Source organism: Xyrauchen texanus, chromosome 23 (assembly GCF_025860055.1).
Source record: "Xyrauchen texanus isolate HMW12.3.18 chromosome 23, RBS_HiC_50CHRs, whole genome shotgun sequence".
Taxonomy (NCBI): Eukaryota; Metazoa; Chordata; class Actinopteri; order Cypriniformes; family Catostomidae; genus Xyrauchen; species Xyrauchen texanus.
Window position 1 is genome coordinate 34,209,550 of NC_068298.1, and position 19,086 is coordinate 34,228,635.

General features: G+C 38.3%; 1 protein-coding gene across 1 annotated transcript in view; it reads right to left on the bottom strand.

The window, feature by feature from the left end:
* Positions 1 to 19,086, bottom strand: part of LOC127617124 (diacylglycerol kinase theta-like) — a 53,603-nt gene that overhangs the window by 28,333 nt on the left and 6,184 nt on the right. The window contains exon 2 of the mRNA XM_052089026.1: positions 14,711 to 14,790. Coding sequence (XP_051944986.1) covers positions 14,711 to 14,790 — 80 coding nt within the window. The remainder of the gene's footprint in view (positions 1 to 14,710; positions 14,791 to 19,086) is intronic.

Sequence of the window (19,086 nt, forward strand, 5' to 3'; positions counted from 1 at the left end):
CTGCCTTTGTGTCCTTTTCAGAGCTTCAAAGTTCTGGTCACCATTGACTTGCATTGTATGGACCAACAGAGCGCTTCTAAAAATATTTGTTTGTGTTCAGTAAAAGAAAGAAATTCATACACATCTGGGATGGAATGTGGGTGAGTACATTTTGAGCGAGTTTTCATTTTTGGGTGAACAACATTCCAAGCAAATGCATACAGACATCAGATTGCATCGCATACCACAAATAGATGCTCGAACACCTTTGAAAGCTTGATATATAAAAAGGACGAAGGTTTAATTCCTTTTCTATGTTCTCAGGATACAGAGTTAATTGGTCTAAATCTGAAGCCATGTCTCTGACAGCGTACTGCCCAGCAATGGCTTTTCGTATCTGGGCATCTTATTCCCAGCAAATTTATGAGTTAATTTTTACCCCTTAATAAAAAACTTCCACCTGAGAGAGCCTCTCCCTGGTTTTGAATTGAACAGGAAGTTCTTGCCCCTATTGCGCCATTGCAAAGCCTTTCTAATCAAACCCACCGGAGAAGTTAAGATACACCCTGTTACCTTGCATTTGCACGCGGTATGGACAAAAGTGTGCAGAATGTTTAATTCGGACATGTATCTAAATGTTGCCTCAAGCATATGACTGAACCCAAAATTACCTATTAATAAGTTCCCTTTCTGCTGGTCTGAATGGATTGTGAGGGAGGTTTATACGCTCGGTGACCTATATGAGATTGGAGTGTTGAGATCTTTTGAAAATATGGTTCAACATTTTAGGATTCACAGATCTCAGTTCTTTAGGTATTTACAGCTGCGCCACCTGCTCTGTTCTATTTTTTGAAGTTGAATAAACCCCCCTCTAAGGCGGCATTTTGCATCGATTCTATTGGACCCCCTCTTTATTGTATAGGCTTGGTCTTAAAGACACCCACCTGCTAGCGATTCCAACCAGAAGAAGGGGACACAACTCATGTGTTTTGGGGATGTGTTAAGATCCAAATATTTAGTTAGAGGGTTCAGAGCTTCATGTGTGACATAGTGGCCACTCAATTTTTGCAGTGCGTAACATTCAGTGTGACCAGTGTAGTCTGATTCATAAATGACTCTTATGAGTCTCAAAGTATTCAGAATACTGAATGAATGATTTTTTTTTTTTAATCAGCCGGTCACAAACGTACCGAACCACAAGTCATTAATTTCGCCATGTCCGACTTGAAATGAACCAAGAATTCAGATTGGGTACTGGATGGTGGTTAATATGACAATGTATAGTAAAAGATCCAGTTTTGCTAGGGTATTGGGGTATTGATACAGATTTCCTGACTCGATTCTGATTCACAAGCTCTCAATTCATTAGATTCAATTCGATTCTGATTCCAATTTCAATTGATTCAATATTAATTCAAATGGGTATGTTACAGTTACAATGTCCTTTTTTGCATATGAACATATGAAATAAATTATTTCCCAGCTAAATATATTAATTATACAGGGGACCTTCTAACTAATTACATTAAGAAATATTATTTTTACTAATTATATTAATATAATAATTATATTATTTTATTCGTTTTTCATCATTTGTCACATTTTAGCTTTTTAAAAATAAACAAATCCATGTCTTCAATCAATAAGGTTTTATATTTCATTCATAATTTTTTGTTACATTGTTTAATTGCATTATATTGTACTATTTGCAAGTATTTATATAGTTTTTTGAACAGGAGCTAAAACAGTTACTGTCTCTTTAAGAGTGTCTATAGATGAGCACATATTAATGAGAGAGGACTCTAATGGCTTTATCTAATCTTTGTTATGCATGATTAGAATTAAATGTTTATTTTTTCTTGTTTTTGATCAACAACTGACTCTAAAGAACAGAAAGGGTATTCAAAGAGACATCATTCAATGGCAACTGAACACATTGCTACTACACTGCTCAATCACTGGTTAGTGAAATATTAACATTTACCAATCAGTCGCCAAATTTATACAAATAAGTCGACCAGCATGGAATTTGGTTGCAAATGCAATGGATTTCCTTTCATTGTAGTAGGGGGTTGCACATAGAGTAATAGATCGATCTTGGGATTTAAGAATCGATATCGAGGTCATTCAAACGAAGATCACAATGTATCAGAAAATCAATATTTTATCCACCCCTATTCAATTCGTTAGAATTCCCATCCCTATACAGAAGCATTTTACCGCTGAAGCAATGCAAGTGCACACCTTAAATATGTTCAATGGGATAGCACACTAGATGTTGTTTACCAACCATTCACGTCTGCATTTGGTACTTGCGTTAAGTTCAGTTATAACTAATATATAGGGTTGCATTACCCTTTTGTCTCATAAGTTTGCACGCACCTTTAAGAATGTATTCAAATATGAGAAATACAAGTACTGCCCTTCAGAATATGCATTACAGACATGTACATACAGTATGTATCCCACTCATGCACAAATCACAAAAGATACAAACGGTCTTTGATCATCGAAGAAACAACACCCATATTAAGAACCAAGAGGAAGTAAAGTTTTGAACAGGATCATTTGTGTTACTTCAGTTTTTATTTTGTCAGATGGAATATCTCTAAATAAGTGTTAATTACATTCAGAGTGTAGTGTAACAAAATACAACACTGAAACCTGATCATTCCTTTTTTTTGTTTTAAGTGGGAGAGTACACTTTAGCCTTATATTTAAATGCATTTAACCTGTTTAACCTCACATATGCATTCTTCCACACTCAATAAAAGGCTGAATAGCCTGAGAGTGGTTCTCCTTTCCTTCCACACAATAGCAGATCTTTAATGGGATCCATGAAATATTTAATGATATAATTTATTGAAAAATAGGCCTTCCCCATCTATTTCCTTTCCAGAGTTATTGACAAGGTATAAGCGTTATCCAGTATCTGGGGCTTGTGCTTAACCCAGACTTTCCCAACTGCACCCACATCTGTACAGAAAAGGCAAGTTCTGCCAGTGTTTCCAATTACTTCCAACATAATTACAAGTAAGCAAGTATGGAGTGGTGGTGGTGTAGTGGTCTAAGCACAGAACTGGTAATCTGGTAATCAGAAGGACACTGGTTCGAACCCCACAGCCACCACCATTGTGTCCTTGAGCAAGGCACTTAACTCCAGGTTGCTCCGGGGGGATTGTCCCTGTAATAAGGGCTCTGTAAGTCGCTTTGGATAAAATGCATAAATGTAAATGTAAGCGACCGTATTCTCAGCAGGAATGGATCAGTGTGATGTGACCCTGGCCTTAGCCTTCAACATCCAGAGCAAAATGCTCCGATGTATCCCGTAAAGAAATACAGTGACAAATCCCAGCCAGGCTGTCATGGTGCATGTGCAAATCTGCAACGACTGATTTCATGGGAACACCTTGTGAATCATAGATCAGATTGACATGTGACATGAGAGAAATCGGCCTTTTGCATACATGTTTCTATAGTTCTTTCACACTGATGAGCGGCACAGTGACTCCTCTAGATAAATATTTCCAGGTTCCTGAGAGCTTGATGTGCAGGTTGGTAACTGATTTTCTCTCTACAAAAACTTTGGAGTGTTGGTGAATTAGCTGTTGGAGGTTTATGTTCTTACCAAAGTCTATAATACCTGGTGAAAGGTAAGCAAATATTGGTCTATAAAAAGTGTTAATGGGTAGAATACACACAGAAGAATGATGATATGCATATTTTACTTTGGGCAGATGTGTGAATGCTTTAGGCTGCAGACGGCACATGAGTGAAGCAGCATTTCAAACAACTGAGTTTTCTTTTTTGTTCTTTAATTTAGCAGGAAGTGAGCATGGGCCTTAAGCATTCCCATTCATCTCAATGGCAGTTGCTGGGGTGGCGCATGACCAATGATAATTTTAGACAGGCAATTTCTAATAATTTCAGAAATGCAGTTCACTATATTGCTGCTTGATTTCAGACCTTTCCATCAAAGTGCCCTTAAAGACCCCATGAAAATGCTTTCTGACCCCCATGAATTGTCCTGTGTTGACAAATTTCCTTATGAAACAGGAAGTTTGGGTGAGACATACTAAATGACTCGTCCCTTTTTAAAATATCCAATAGGCCATGATTTGCTAATTGGTTGCTGTGACAATCAAAAGGCGGAAGCAAGAATGCAAGTGATTCCTTTTAATGAGCGGTGAGAACAACACAAAATAGTTCAGAAACACGGGGGGGGCTGGTGAAGAGTGAAGGAGTTAATCCTGTGCAGGTGAATATCCAGACGAGACGAACACGAAGACACCGAACAGGAACACGAACCAGAATAGCAATTGGACAGGCATACGAAGGACAACACTGAGGGCACCAAACCAACGATCTGACAAAGAGAGGAAATAGTGATGAGTATATATGCATGAGAGTGAATAGGCAGCAGCTGGTGCGGGGAATGAGATCAGCTGGCACGCTGATCAATGGAACGAGCGGTAACGCCCACTGACACACGCTCACAACACAGAACAACAATAAACGGGACATGAAGGAAACAGCGAATTCATGAATCGTGACAGTTGCAGGGGGAGAAAAAAATCTGTTGGTTTGTTTTACAGGAAGAGAATGACAGTAAATTTGTAAGTGTATATATCTGCTAAAAGTCAATTTTGTCATCTTTAAGAAGTACACTAGCATACAGAAGCCTAACCCAAGTCGTAATAATAGTACGAGATGGCGATATTGTAAGTTAGCTTGTACAAAAAACGTATGACTTTCATTCATGTACAGAAAAATAAATGAACAAATAGACAAAGTGTAACCCTTTATCCAAACCCTAAACCTAACCAAGATTTTAATCAAGGCTTTTTAACAAGTGTTCAAATGAATTTTCCTAGGTTTAACCCCAAACCAGATCCATGGTTTAAAAAAGAAAAAAAAAAGGTAACCCCTTACCCAAACCAAGCCATGGTTTTAATAGGAAAATAACTTAATGTACCAAGGAAGAAAGAAAACTTTGTGTTTGAAACGATACAAGGGACATGTATATTGACATATCAATTAATTGTATTGCATTATTATAGATTAAGAAACCAAATGTATTCCCAGACATTTCCTTTCTTAAAATAAAGGATAGGAGGCCTGCTCAAATTTCATACCTGTATTGTATCGATATAAATTGTTTGTTAATTGGTTAGTCTTAAAATCATACCTTTTCATATGAGTCAAGTCATACAATATCTCATTCAAATTATTACAAGTTGTCATGAGACTTTGTTGGATGGCCCCAACATTAAAAGTCATGGATAACAAGCCACACAACTCCAATTTTGTTTTCATGGGATCTTTAAGCATTCTTAAAGAAAGCTGATAATCTTGTCTTCATGTTACACAAGAGGGCTGTAAAAAGACAAGGGACAGCTCAGTTTCAGTGCTGCTAGGCAGAGTTGTCAGCATGAGCGAAAAAAAAAATCTAACTGACATTTAAGGACAGAAATTCTCATGACAGCCTCATCTCATCACAGCACAGTGTACGATGGAGATTAGGTGCTTTACACAAGATTTGGATATATGACTTGGGAAAAGAAATAAAAATAGCTTTACATTTGCTCAGGCAAATTATGGTATTTAGGCGCTTGTAAGGGTGCCAGAAATGGAACTCACTGATGTCTGCGAGTTCACAGACATGGAACAGCTGTACATAAACCTGGACCGCATTCATTTCTGTAACACTGAGAAATGACGCAAGAGAAAATATGGCCAATGCTCAAAAAATATCTAAACTTTAGGGACAAGTATGTATGGGGAGGTTGCATACACTAAATAATAGGGAGCATGAGTGTGATCATTGTACCATGGTGCAAGGCTTATTTCTGTAATTTTCTTTTATCGAAGGGGGGTGAAGAGATTCAAGTGTGCTAGAGAAGACTGTATTTATATTTTTTGTAATTTTAAAAAAGTTTTCTAGGCTTTTTGGCTTACTGAGTATGAGACAATTCTGGAAGATAATTAGTAAAGCTATCTTTAGTGGTTGAAAGAATAGTTCTACCTGAACGATAGTGTGGTGTAGATTGAGTAACATTAGCTGATCACAACAGATAAGAGACCAGGTAATGATCAACTCCAAATGACAGAATTAAATCTAGCGTATCGTGGCGATGAGTTGACCCTGTCACATTTTGTCTGACTCCAAGAGAGTTGAGAATATTGATAAATGCTAATCCCAATGTGTCATTTTCATTATCTATGTGAATGTTGATGTCACCAACAATTAAAGCTCTATATAATTAACTACTTAAATTCACCAAAGAAACCAGAATGAGGAATCAGCCCAAAACTACACGGGAGGATCTTGTCAATGATCTCAAGGCAACTGGGACCATAGTCACCAAGAAAACAATTGGTAACACTCTACGCCGTGAAGGACTGAAATCCTGCAGTGCCCGCAAGGTCCCCCTGCTCAAGAAAGCACATGTACAGGCCCGTCTGAAGCTGAAGCCAATGAACATCTGAATGATTCAGAGGAGAAATGGGTGAAAGTGTTGTGGTCAGATGAGGCCAAAATCAAGCTCTCTGGCATCAACTCAACTCGCCGTGTTTGGAGGAGGAATGCTGCCTATGACCCCAAGAACACCATCCCCACCGTCAAACATGGAGGTGGAAACATTATGCTTTGGGGGTGTTTTTCTGCTAAGGGGACAGGACAACTTCACCGCATCAAAGGGACGATGGACGGGGCCATGTACCGTCAATTCATGGGTGAGAAACTCCTTCCCGCAGCCAGGGCATTGAAAATGGGTCGTGGATGGGTATTCCAGCATGGCAATGACCCAAAACACACAGCCAAGGCAACTAAGGAGTGGCTTAAGAAGAAGCACATTAAGGTCCTGGAGTGGCCTAGCCAGTCTCCAGACCTTAATCCCATAGAAAATCTGTGGAGGGAGCTGAAGGTTCGAGTTGCCAAACTTCAGCCTCGAAACCTTAATGACTTGGAGAAGATCTGCAAAGAGGAGTGGGACAAAATCCCTCCTGAGATGTGTGCAAACCTGGTGGCCAACTACAAGTAATGTCTGACCTCTGTGATTACTTATTTCCCTTATTAAAATACAATTCAATTTATAAAGTTTTTGACATGCGTTTTTCCGGATCTTTGTTGTTGTTATTCTGTCTCTCACTGTTCAAATTAACATACCATTAAAATTATAGACAGATAATTTGTTTGTCAATGGGCAAACGTACAATATCAGCAGGGAATCAAATACTTTTTCCCCTCACTGTATCCTGTCCTCTGAGTAACACCAAAAACTTAACTGTAAATTGTAGCAACACCTCCTCCTCGACACTTCAGATGAGGCTCATGTTTATAACAATAACCTGGGGGAGTAGATTCATTTAAACTAATATATTAATTTAGTTTAAGCCAGGTTTCAGTTAAACAGAGCACATCCTAATTATGATCTGTAATAATCTAATTTATAATTAGTGCTTTGGTAGAAAGAAATCGTCTAGGTTACGTATGTAACCTCCGTTCCCTGATGGAGGGAACGAGACGTTGTGTCCTCAATCCCGTGGGAAGAAGGAGCGACACAGGGGGCCGCTGGAGTGGCTTGCTCACGGTTGTAAGCAAGCCGCGACCGCAACGTTGTCATGGTCATGTTCTCGCAGTGAGAACATGAACCATCCACAAACGCAGCCTCGGTGTGATCGCTACCCAGACACACGAGACAGCGCCTGTGGCCGTCGGAAGCGGAGAGCACTCTACCGCATCCAAAAACAACACAGGGGCGGAAGGGCATCTTTATAAAGACGCGTCCTTAAAAGGACGTTCAACGCCGCTGTGTTTTGCTCTTTTAGAGGAAATTACTCTTAAATAAAATCACTCTTTTAGGGAAAAAACTCATGAGAGTTTTTAAATCTGCACTGTCGATGCGCCCAGGGGCAGGAATGCACAGCTGTGCAAACAGGAGAAAGCCGCTGTTGTGCGCTGTAGAATCCAACAGCATGCAGCAGAGGGATAACAGGAACTCGGTGTGTACACGCAGCAGTTGCAGACACGACCATCGGCTCGAAGAAATTTTCTGAATGAACTCCCGTATTTGCGCGCTTAAATACCCATATGTCCGGGGCGGACATGCAAATACTGGTTGCCAACTCTCATTGGCCTTTTTTCATAGTCCAGAGGTGAATATCGGCGCTCAAGAGAGACCCCTAGTGTCGCTTCTCTGACACAACATGGAGAGAGCGACAGAAGGGGAACTAATGTTTAGTAGACCTACCTTTATATGATATTTATATTAATCTTTCATTTTTCGTAATTTTTCAAAAAAGAAAAACATTTTCTAAATAATTTAGTAAGAGTTTTGTGTTTGGTAGTTTGGGGAACAGACACATTCTCTACGTGATTTCTACGTGATACAGTTTCTATGTGTTGTAGTTTATGTGACCTATGTAATGTCTCAAGGCAGCTAACAGACATTCGGATTAACCAGTTTGTCTGCTTCCTGACCTCGGCCACAGTTAGTCAAATACCATCAATATTAATACTGTCAAGTTACTAGAGAGAAGAGCCGCACCTTCCCTGGAGGGATGGAGTCCATCTCTCTTTAGCAGGTCAGATCTACCACAAAAACACTTCCACTTGTCTATAAATCACATGCTATTCTCCAGACACCACTCAGCCATCCAGCCGTACAGTGAAACTAATAATAAACCTCCTCACCATGACAAGCAGGGAGGGGGCCAGAGCATATTAGTGTCTGACATTGTTTTTGCAAGTTCACACACCTCTTTAACATTAACTCTATTGATCTCCGACTGGCGAAGCTGGACATCATTAGTGCCGACATGAATAACAATTTTAGAAAATTTCGTTTAGCATTAGCCAGCACTTGTAAATTTGATCTAATGTCAGATGCCCGAACCCCCGAATGGCATTTAACAATGTTGGCTTGAGTCTCGATTTCCACGTTCCTTAAAATAGAATCACAAATTATTAGGGCTCTTTCAACATGATTCTCAGTGGGTTCATCACTAAGTGGGGAGAATTGATTGGAAACCCTAACAGGCCTGACTAATTCCTTACATTTATCACATGTGAATCCCTCCCTGCTGATGGAAGAAGCTATAGTAAACATGTGGCATGTAATGCAGGAAGCAATAACATGAGTGGATGCCATGACTTACCGCAATTGTTGGTGGTTGTTATGGTTGTTCATAAGCGGCGAGGGTTTGAGATCGATGTGGTTCCTAATCAGCAGATGTTTGAGATTGATACAATAATATGTGTAAAACACAGTGGAGAAAAACAAATGCACGCAGTCGAGACGCGAGATGTAGTAAAGCGGAAAAAAGTACGAAAAAACTAGAGAAATGGGTGCACGCAGTATAATACACACAGATGAAACAGTAGAAAAGAGGAAAACAAAGCACATGATAAAATGACATAGGATAAAACAATGAATGTACAAGAATAAGCAATGCTAAGGAGGCTAGCAAGCTTCAAACACTCATGCAGTATCTTACACACACATCTCTCTCATACATCCGACGGCATGTGTCCTTGAGCTACGGCCCAATACTCCCTGCTACTGTCAAATATGTCCTGTCCAAAGATAGGGCACTTCCTAACTGACTCCACCACAGAGAGAGATTTAATACAGTCAACTGCAGAGCATCCTATCAGACGGGACCTCGTTTCCTACCATTAGCCACCATATCTCTGATGCTAAAGTTGACTGGTTCCTGTCAATTGTTTCTCTTGAGGTACTCGAATCAGAGTGCTTTTGGCACAAATGGTTGCTTGGTTTTGCCATTGGGAAACAGTCTGTCAATAGTTTTGGAAGAGAGTTATTACTTATTATTTGGATGGTTTTCCTTTCTTGAAAATTAATGTTCAGGATTCATCAAATATAAATTCTTTTTAATCACCTTTAAAGTGCATTTCTGCACTACTAGATGCACCAAACAAAACTGCAATATGACTGTCTGAACAGTGGACATGGCAAAATTGGCTTAATCATTAATGAAGACATGGATTAAACCATTGGCATCGTATTGATTACTTTTATGCTGCCTTTGTGCGTTTTGGGGTTTCAAAGTTCTGATCACCATTCACTTGCAATGTGAGGACCAACAGAGTGGAGATATTCGTCTAAAATGTAATGATGAGGTTTAAGTATTTCTGTAACTGCTGATCTCCTGGGATTTTCACAAACAACAGTCTCTAGAGTTTACTCAGAATGGTGCCAAAAACAAAAAAACATCTATTGAGCAGCAGTTCTGTGGACGGAAATGCCTTGTTGATGATGAGAGAGGTCAGAAGTGAATGGCCAGACTGGTTCAAGACAGAAAGGCTACGGTAAGTCAGATAACAAGTCAAACCTTGTGGCGGATGGGCTACAACAGCAGAAGACCACGTTGGGCACTTTATTAGGATTCATAGTGTTCCTAATAAAGTGCTTGGTGAGTGATATTATTTCCCATTGTATATTCTGTTTTAAATCAATATATGTAACATCCATAATGGAAGTAAAATGCATTGCAAAAAACATTTATTGTTGTAATTACAAATTTCTACAATATATTTCATTCACAATAAATTAACTTCTACAGGAGGTGATATGTGAACATGTCTTTTCTGAATTCTAGTCTTTCTGTATAATAACAGTGTCGTGGCTGTAACAGTCATGTTTGTGTTTCCTCAGATGTGGTTCACAGAGGTTGTTCAGTAAAGGTTAATGAAGCAGTTGGCTCTGAAACTGACTCCCTCCTACAAGCAACCACCCACCCACCCACACACACACACACACACAACACACACACACACACACACACACACACACACACGAGCCAAGAATTCAGCCTTTGTAAAAATCACACAATCATTTCCTTTCCAAACTACACACATCACCCTTTAAGAAAATGAAACCACCAAACAAAGTGAATTAACACATTTTAATGAAAAACACTGAGTTGCTAGTCTCTGAATGCATTGTATAAAGGTAAATGTCTTGTAGAGTCTATGCTCTTTCATTCACACCGGTGGTTTCTGATTATATTAAATGATTATCTTTTGGTCTAAATTAAGTTTTGCTGTGGCACGGTGCTCAGTGCACCTTCCGGTAACATTCTGCGGCTTTTGTGATGTTAGTACGCTGTCAGTGACACCTATGCGCCATATGACCAAAGTAATCACCTCTGATGAAGCGACACATGTGATCAACACAACGAGGAAATTCAGTTTTTAAAGGAGCACTCAGTAACTTTTTGTTTGTGTCATCTTGGATTTACAGTGACACCTAGTGGTGTGGATGCAGCATCAAACAAAATCAATAGTTTTCAGTTACAGATGCCATTGTAGATATTTTACTATTCACAATCAGCCATTATTCATTTAATCCAAGAGTGAACGTGCCCAATAACAAGATGGTTACTGAGATTAAGCGAATAGTATTCAGCAGGTCATGTGATTCTAAAATGGCAGCCCCCATGAGGATGCCCCTGCCCCATGTAGAATAAAACAGCTTTTATAAGGTTTCTGATATGACTACAGCCTTCATCTCATGTGAGTGCTCATGATTGTATACATACGTTTAAAAATTACAATTTATTTCTTTAAGAGGATTTTTTTTTTTTTAATGTGGAACAAATGACTGAGTGCACCTTTAAGTTTAAGTCATTTATATAGCACATTTAAAAACAGCATCAAGGTAGACCAGAGTGCTGTACAATACAAGATTATAAAAAACACACAACAATTCAAGGCCAGGACATTACTAACAATTAAAAGCCAGTGAAAAGAGATGATCTTTAAGAGAAAATGTAAAAACATATAATGAAGGTGACAATCTGATTCTATTTCTCTATCTGCAAACTATTCCATAAAACAGGACCCACAACCGAAAAGGCTCTCCATCCTCTATGCTTTAGCCTCGAGCATGGGACATCGAGGATATATTGATCACCGGATCTCAGACTTCTGGGTAGGTTGTAAGGATGTAGTAAGTCTGACAAGTAACTGGAAGCTTGGTTGAATAATGATTTTCTGATGATGAATAAAGATCATTTTAAAATCAATTCTAGCTTGAACCGGCAGCCAGTTAAGTGATTTTAAAATGAGGAGACATGATCATACTTCCGACCTCCTTTGAGATTTATTTTGCTGCTGCATTTTTAACTAATTGGAGATGAGCAATAAGAGATTTGGAAATTCCATAATAAAGAGAATTACAGTAGTCCAGACAAGAAGTGATGAAAGTATGAACTGCTATGCTATCTCTAACGTTTTCTCAGACAAAAAGGGTTTAACTTTAGAGAGTAGACATAGCTGAAAGAATCTAGAACCTATGACAGCACTAATATGTTTGTCAAATTTCAGCTGGCTATCAAACTGGACACCCAGGTTCCGTACTTGAGGAGAGAGGAAAGCATTAAGATTTCCGCAATCAGCATTACTGAATTTTAAATTGTCTTTAGGACCAAAGATAATCACTTCTGTCTTTTGCTAACCAACTTTTTATTTCCTCCAGGCAAGCTAGAAAAGATTGTATTGCAATGTGATCATTTAGTTTAAATGGTAAGTAGATTTGAGTGTCATCAGCAAAGTCCTCTAGTGAAGGCTTCTTGATCAAAGGAGTGACAGCTGCAATTTTGAGGCAGTCGGGGATGGACCCTGTAAACAGACATTTATTCAAAAAGGACACCAGACCAGGACCTACTGAGTCTACTACTTGTTTGAAGTACCGAGGATGAATAATATCATTGGGGCAAAAGGAGGGTTTAAGACTGGCAGTTATTTCTATAACTGTGTGTAGTGTGATAGGTTCAAAGGCATCCCATGAGGGTAGTGACTGCATTGAAATTGACAGATCATCAACGCAAGGCATTAACTGCGTTGTTAATCTTAAATTAGTAATTTTGTCACCGAAAAATCTCAAGAAACTTTCACATAGTACATCAGAAAGATTAGGTATAACATTAACAGTGGGGTTCAAAACAGATGTTATAACAGAAAACAAAACCTTGAAATCAGTGAGCATTTTGCATGTTTTTTTCTCAAGCTGTTAACCAGCAAGACTTGTGAAGTTTTAAAGGCTACATCCTGTTTCAAAAACACTACAGTAGGTTTTTTTAAGTGTCAGCAACTGTTCAAAGTCTTCTGTCTATTAATATGCCTAAGAAATATGCCACAACTAGGTCTGGGTAAAAAATATAGATTTAGCTATTAAATCATTTGAGCAATCCTGATATAGATTTTTAAATCCCTGGATCGATCTTTTACTTATTCTTTCAAGTTTACTTCTGTTTTGATTGTGTTGATTTTTATATCTGTTTATTTCACCGATCACAACAAAACTTGTGTGTAGGCCTTTCTCTATCCACACATTTGTCCTACTGTATGAACAACCATTCAGTAATCGCACAGCATTTAAATTGCAGTACACTGATCGTGCTGTAGTTTAAAAAAAAAAATCAACTCATGAGAGTCATTCATTCAGGAATCAGACACCAATGGTCGTGCTCAAATCAAGTGACATTATTATGTCAATGACAAAATATAAAGGAAGTTTTCTCTCCCAACTTTTAAAAAGTTTATTTGGGCTCCCACTGAAAAAGACTTTAAGATTTAATGTCCTGAATCACTGGAGCACACTTCCAGTGTTGTGATGCCTCAATAATGCTGTGTTATTGAGGTGTCAGACTAAATGTGTAGAACACGGTGTGTCATAAATGAGCGAATCTCACGAAAACATGTCCAGGTAAAATTTAAACTACAAAATCAAAAGATAAGAAGAAATAACAAAATTCACACTATTGTTATGACCATTAGTATATTGTTTGCCTTGTGGCAGTATGTTTATGACAATTAGCAATCACAGAAATGCAGAAATTACTATTTCGTCTGCAGAATTACACAATTTGAAGATAAATGTGATCGAACCTTAAACATTTACATTTACATTTATGCATTTGGCAGATGCTTTTATCCAAAGCAACTTACAGTGCACTTATTACAGGGACAATCGCCCCGGAGCAACCTGGAGTTAAGTGCCTTGCTCAAGGACACAATGGTGGTGGCTGTGGGGATCAAACCAGCGACCTTCTGATTACAGTTATGTGCTTTAGACCACTACGCCGCCACCACCACACCACAGAGATAGTTAAAGAGATAGTTTACCCAAAAATGACAATTCTCTTATCATTTACTCATCCTCATGCCATCCCAGATGTGCATGACTTTCTTTCTTCTGCAGAAAGATTTTAAAAGAATATTTCAGCTCTGCTGGTCCTCACAGTACAAATGAATGGTGACCAAAATTTTGAAGCTCCAACAGCACATAAAAGCAGCATAAAAGTAGTCCATACAACTCCAGTGGTTTAATCCATGTCTTCAGAAGTGATATGATAGGTGTGGGTGTGAAAGAGATAAATATTTAAGTCCTTTATTACAACAGATCACCACTTTCACATTCTTCTTCTTTTGTTTTTGGCAATTCACATTCTTCATGCATGTCGCCACCTACTGGGCAGGGAGGAGAATTTATAGTAAAAATATAGGCGTATATATGAATCCGTTTCTTACCCATACTTCATATTGCTTCTGAAGATTTAGATTTAACCACAGGAGGCTTAAGGATTAAGTTTAGGCTGCCTTTTTGGCCACCATTCACTTGCATTGTTTGGACCAACAGAGCCGAGATATCCTTCTAAATATCTTCATTTGTGTTCTGCTGAACTCATGAATGATGTCACTTACCCGAACTTGAGTAGGAGCCATACAGGAACACACTGTTCTGACATGCTTCAAACACTTCTCATGAGACATGAAGTTACACACTGCAGACAGAGAGAGAGAGAGAGAGAGAGAGAGAGAGAGTTTTGATGGTTAAAAAGTCAAGGACATCACATGCCACTGACCCACAGGCTTCGGAATCTTTATGGTGCCAAGAGCTTCGAGAGCAGCAGTTTTACCAAAAGAAAACTTGTCATTCCTTTTCAGTGAATTCATAGCCCAATGTACTGTTCCATGTTGTTATATCATAATAATAATAATAATAAGAAGAAGAATCATTCTTTTGCATTAACTTTCCAAACACATGTCAACACATGTTGAACACGAGTAAAATGTTGAAACAGAATTAAAGCTACAGTGTGAAAGTTCTGCCCCAGCATAGTTTTTACATTATCTGTAGAAAATGTTAGTGGCAATTACCCATTCCAAATTCACAGCCACAGTGCTAGGGTGCTGTGGGTGAATGTCAGGGCATTACTATGCAAATCCTGAGGTGTTCGGAGTTGCTAGGTAGTTGCTAAAAAGAGCCCACCCCCAAGCCTCTAATTATACAGTATGTCTCGGGTCCATCCGTCAAAGCCCAAAATAAAAATCTAACCTAAATCCAAACACTTTGAAAAGTAATAGCACACCCCTCCTTAACAAGCTGCATGATTTGAGGCATCATTTATGTACGTGGCACATGCAGAAGAAAGAGTTACACGCTACAGTTTAATAGCTTTAGGTATTCAAATAGTCCCTTTAGCCCATGATCAATAGAAATACTGTAGTGATAATGATGCATCCCTTCATAAACAATAGAGCGCAACAGTACCTGCGCACTTTTCAGCTGTCATGGTTCCGGAAGTATTTTTCCCAATAATAGTTCCATAGGGATTTCATAAAATCCTTCATAAAAGAGCCAAGCTATTTATCAACCACCTCCAAGGTAAATCATAACACTACAAACTATGATTTAAAGCAGAGAAGTAGGGCTGCACAATTCACCAAAATGAAATTGAAATCGTGATAAGACCTTGTGTGATTATTAAACCGCAAAGGGCAGCGATTTAATTACATAAATAGTCTGCTTGCGCTGCCCACTTCAAAGGTTCTATGCACTGCTCTGTCCTGTCTGTATCATGTTAGTGCATTATTACCATGTTTTCAGACCCGTTCTGTGGTTCTCAGAGTAACAGATAAGCTCTGAATTCAGTTCTGTTTGCTTACATGCGCTGAGCACATTATATTTGTAAATTATAAACATGACATTGAAGAACTCTTTGGTTTACTTGAGCACAAAGCAAAGCCAGGAGCATGTTAAAAATGTATTGCAGTAATGCATTACTATTTTATAATAATTATACCATTGTAAAATTACAATAATTTATTATTCAATTTGACTGTTACAGAAATAATAATGATGAATAGTGGTATGAGACCCTTTCACAAAGTGGGCAAAAATATGTATACAGTGGACAGGTACAATGTGAATATGAAGAACACAGTGTGGGTTTTTTCTCTACGTTTCTTTGATTTATTTATTTATTTATTTGTTCGTGGCTGATGTAAAAAAAGTCAAAGTTTATTTCTTTTTAGAGGACTCAGGTGTGAACATTCAAAACTTTGCAAACCTTTTTATTAGCAGTAGAACATGAGTAAAACATTTCCACATTTTTGTCAAAAGAAATAAATTATTTGTTTGTTTTGTTTATAATAATCGCAGTTTAAAATAGCAATCTTTCAAAAATAATTGCAATATGACTTATTATCCAAATCGTGCAGCTCCACAGAAAAGTAGGCTTTTTGAAAATCATACAAAAAGACAAAGGTAAAAGACTGTCCTTAAAGTTGCACTTAGTAACTTTTGATTGAGTCATCTTGGACTTATAGTGACACCTAGTGTTGTGGATGAAGCATCATGCAAAATGAACAGTTTTCAATTACAGATGCCATTGTCACATCTTATCATGTGGCTCATTGTGCCTGACACCGTGGAGACTCCCAGCACGTGGAGGCTCATGCTACTCTCTGCGATCCACACACAACTTACCACATGCCCCACTGAGAGCGAGAACCCTTAATCACGATCATGAGGAGGTTACCTCATGTGACTCTACCCTCCCTAGCAACCGGGCCAATTTGTTTGTTTGCCACCCCCCGCAAGTCTTGTGACCCATAAAGCCAGACACGGCAACATTTTTTAACCAATGGTGTGAGTTTGGGGTGGGACTATCTGTTTGTACAACCAATGGAAGACAGGAGGACTTTTGGAATCTGTTTGAAAACAGTGATTATTTGTAATTAATTCCATTTGGTGACAATAGTGGTGCAGAAAATACAGACTTCAGTGTTAGGGGAAGTCAACACACAAATAGCTTATTCATAGTTTTTAGACTGACATAGAAGTACATAATTTAACACTGAAAACAAATACACACATCACATTGCCTGAGGGTGTCTTAACTTCAGGCACATTTTCCTAAACATTAACATATCAAAGCAGCAGCAGGATTACAATTTGCCCCAATAGTCTGTCTCTGTGGATAGAGAAGAAATCAAGCAACTAGTCATCACACTCTGCCTACCACTGGTTCACTGTGTGCCCAAGTAATGCTCTTTTCAGAGCACACTTTGGCACGCGGTACAGACAGAACATGTGCATTTGTTGGTTTTGCTTGACAGGAAGTGATCTCGCTGGCCAGGCTGAGCTCCTCTCACTATCATAACCACAAAGACCAAGAGCATTGAAAACATTCTAAAGAAAATAGACATGTTCTCGCACACTGTGAAGCCCACCAATCACGTGTAATCAGAAAATTCAGAAACTACAGTGCCACACTGTAACACAAACTATTCAGACACACTGAATTTATTTCTCATGATCTTAAAAAGTATTTTGCTTTACAGGCTTATTATTATGCGTGCCGTTTATATGACATATTAACTGAAGGAATAAAGTATTTGGAATATTTGTACTTTTACAAAATGTATTTATTGCACCGCAAGAGCAAGACCATTTAAAATTAAATAGTTAATAGGCAAAAAGGTGATTAAAAGCAGAAGCTTAAAGGGATAGTTCGCCCAAAAATGAAAATTCTCTCATTATTTACTCACCCTCATGATATCCCAGGTGTGTATGACTTTCTTTCATCACCAGAGCACATTTGAAGAAAAAGAGAAAAATATCTCAGCACAGTAGGTCCTTAAAATGCAAGTAAATGGAGATTTCTCTTTTGAAGATCAAAAATCACAGACAGTCAGCATAAACGTCATCCATATGACACCAGCTGTAAAATGAATGTCTTCTAAAGTGATGCGATTGCTTTTGCTGCAAAAAAGATAAATATTTAAGTACTTTATTTTAAGTCTAAAATCTCCACTCTCTCATGAAGCTTTCTGGAAGAGATGAATTTTTGTTAAAAAGTACTTAAATATAAGAGCTGTTGGAAAAAAATAGTTTCAGCGATGCATCACGTTTCATTCTCAAATGATTCTCAAAAGAATCAGAATCGATTTATAGTTCAGTTTATATCACAGCAGAGCAGTGGGTGCACAACAAAGACAGATGTGGAAACAAAGACGTGAGTTAAGTGCATACAGTAAAGTCAAGTGCACAAACACGACTGATTGCAGACCAACTGTATCAAACATGACCATTTGTGCCCGAATGAAACTACGATCCCAAAATTCTTTCACAAACCCTCGCACATAGCAACGGGAGAGTTTATTCGTGATAAGAATCCAACAAACAACATGAAAGACCAGCTCACACCCATAGTTGCACTGATTTGCACACAATGGGGAAAACACCGAAGAAAATAATGACGAGGCAGCTGTTCGGGAGATGTTGGTGCTGTTTTCATAAAATTTTCGTTTTCTTCTACTCACAGAACAAACAGATACAACAGTGCATACGGGACGCTTGATACATTTCTAAAGCAACAACTGTACTATTTAAAGTGCTTTACTATCACCTGTGCAGGTGAGGAGAGGAGCAGCTGACAGCTGCACTCTCATAGAAGCAGATATATCTCTCATCCTGGACCAGCAACTTCCATTTGAGCTTAAAAATGAAAATGAATAGCATGGCATAGATTTATTTTAAATAATAATTAAATACTATGAAATGATTTACAATGCAAAATTAATAATGTAATCAGTTGAATTAATAGTATTCAGTGTGTTTTGATGGAGAACCAATATTATTTTTCTTGAGCATTTAAAAGAGATTTTTTTATAAGGTTCTAAAAAAGAAACTGAAAACCTGAGATAATCTTTTAAACTATAGAACCATTTATTTAATCTTGTGGATGTTCATGTTTTGTTCACAGCTCATACTGAATGTAAAAGATCAGTTT